This window comes from Morone saxatilis, unplaced genomic scaffold, assembly GCF_004916995.1.
Source record: "Morone saxatilis isolate NCDOM2014 unplaced genomic scaffold, NCSU_SB_2.0 Contig4, whole genome shotgun sequence".
In the NCBI taxonomy this organism is placed as follows: Eukaryota; Metazoa; Chordata; class Actinopteri; family Moronidae; genus Morone; species Morone saxatilis.
In genome coordinates this window covers 6,102,789-6,105,452 of record NW_023339984.1, presented here as the reverse complement: position 1 = coordinate 6,105,452, position 2,664 = coordinate 6,102,789, and the positions used below count along the sequence as shown (strand labels likewise).

The 2,664-nt window shown below is 41.6% G+C and overlaps 1 protein-coding gene across 1 annotated transcript in view; it reads left to right on the top strand.

Moving 5' to 3' along the window:
- Positions 1–842, top strand: part of snx15 (sorting nexin 15) — a 7,109-nt gene extending 6,267 nt beyond the window's left edge. The window contains exon 7 of the mRNA XM_035675678.1: positions 172–842. Coding sequence (XP_035531571.1) covers positions 172–311 — 140 coding nt within the window. The 3' untranslated portion in view covers positions 312–842. The remainder of the gene's footprint in view (positions 1–171) is intronic.
- Positions 843–2,664: the final 1,822 nt, after the last annotated feature.

Here is a 2,664-nt window from a genome sequence, read left to right as displayed (position 1 = left end):
GGTTCGAATCCCACCGCTGCCAAGGAACTTTTTCAATTCAAATGTGCTTTCTGAAACCCATGTTGATTGTTCACATCATGTGCAGATAATACTCTCATTCTACCAGCCTCTGAAGGTAGGAAGCCTACCATACTCACCTTTTTCTTCCTGTCTATGTGTCTGTCTGTCTAGGAGACCCAGATCCGATACGCAGGGAGTCTGTAATGAGAAGGACGGCCCAGTATCTGAAGCACACTGAGATGCTGGTCGACATGCACTCCTCACCCACACACACTCACACACCTACACACACAAATACGCAAGAGCCTTAGATGCACACAAGTGTTTTTTTATACACTGTTCACACACATGAAGACAGATCAAAGACAATAAAGCTCAGGGTTGTGACATACATACATGTCTCAAACGTGCAGACACACATACACACACACACACACACACACACACACTTTCTCAATAAAGATACTCATCAGCGTACTTACACAGATGCACAGTTATGATGCAGTATCTTGCACACACACAGTGAGAACACACACTCATTTGGACCACAACTTTCAGAGCTCATTCAGGTGCAGAACTAACCAGCACACACACATACTATAGACACACACTCTTAAGGTACACACTACACTGTTCCTTTAGCTGCCTTTGTTTAGTGGCAAATGTGTGATTCACAACATTAAAATATATGGAAACTGGAAGTAACCGTAAACTTAACTGATTAATGGATAAATATCTTGTTCAATTATTACCTTCATTTTACAATGTTTTCTTGCTAAATACAGTAATGAATATGTATATTAGTAATTTTGCATTTTGCACAAACAATGTTTTTGTTAATAAATATGATTTTAATTTAAGTCAATAAGATATCTGTTTCCTTGGTTCAAAGTTTAGAAGAGTGGGTGAAACTCTGTAATGGCAGCTGTTGGATTACACAATCAGAAGGTCAAAATAACAAGGTCACAAGGCCAGGATATTTTAGTTGGTCTAACCTCATTAATCAAAAGTCTGAATCACTAAGTCAACATCTACAATAAATGCACAGGATTTGTCTGGATGACAAATAGTAACATGCCGTATAGCACAGGAGTTGCAGGTAAGGGGCTAAAATGTCCAATTTGAAGTGTTTGACAGCCCTGGGCTTCAAAAACAACTGATGTGAAACTACACCTATTCAGCCTGCTGTGATGATGTATTCACTAATGTAGTCTGTTTTTTTTTAAATGAGTAGTCTGTCCAGTAATGCTAGTAAGTACACAATATCTGCTCAAAAGAATTCAAGAATTCTTGCATGTTTGAAGGTTTGCAGTAGCAAGGCAGTCCCTCTGAGAGGTGCTGTTAGCTATTAGATCAAATCAATTGCACATCCCCTAGTGCAGAAACTCTTCATTCCCGGTGTTCATCACCTATAAATCAGCTAAATCTCATATTGGTTTTTCTCAGCTGAGCAATTAGGAGCAGCAAAGCAGCAGTTTAGCATAGTACTTACTAAACTGCTTTTCTCATGTTAAATGTACTAGGTGTACTGTAGCAAGTGCGGAAAGAAAGCTACTTCACTTCCCATAATGCCCTGTAACAAGGTATGTTTCCTCCATCCATGCCTAATGCTGCTGTACCTGGTTAATTGTTACAGGATGCATTAGAACTGTAATAGATTGTATTTTTTGACTGATAACACTGAATATAATTACATGAAACCATTATTAGTAAATAAATACTAAATTGTGCATGTATTTCATGCATCTAATTAACAATTCACCTACAAGGAAAACAGAATTGTTTCTTTAGCAGGAGTTTCAGTCAAATGACTCAGTCCAACCTCCTTTTTAAGGCTAAGTTTTGGTATTTTCGACAAAAGACGAGGGATGGATTGAGAGAAAAAAAGAGGAGGAAGTGGGATGCAAAAGAGAGGGAAAGGAGCCATACAGCAGAATCCCTTCTCTGGAGAGGAGAGAGGGATGGAGGGAGGACTGGAAGGACAAACAGATGGAGAGGCGACAAAAAAAGGGAGGCCGGCGAGAGGAGAAGGCTACCCTTTCTCCCACCAGATGAGAAAAACGAGGGGTTGTGGGGAGCAAGAGATAACAGAGAGTGGATGGAGGAGAGGAAAAAAAGGAGGGATGTGATTAGAGGATAAGCAGAGATCATCCCTCCATTGTTAAAGGGATGGAAAAACTGACCCTCCCTCTTCCTCTATTTTCATCCCCCCGTATCTCTCTCTCTTTTTTTGCATCCTTTGTTTTCAGCATTGTGGGGAGCTTGAAGAGGATGGAGGGATGGCAGAGAAAGCAAGAGATAACATTGCTCCATCCTGTTATATATCCCTCTTTTCCTCTCATCTCTCCACCTCTCTACCTTTCTGCCCATCTCTCCCTCTTTCTAGTGCTGCACCTGTGAAATGCAGAGGATGTGAGATAGAGAGGAAGATGGAGAGACAAAGAGATGGATGGAGGGAGGGATGAAATCAGAGGGGAGGGGGGTAGAGCCTCGCAACATTAGCATGCTGAGAGTGTCAGCACTCTCCTCTTTTTCTCTCCCTCCATCCCCATCCCTCGTTCCATCCCTCCCTCTGTCTCTTTCTCCTCACTGGTCACTGCAATTATACCATCAAAACACTCCAGCCTGAGAGCATAATAGCTTCCCCCTGTGTGTGTGTGTGTG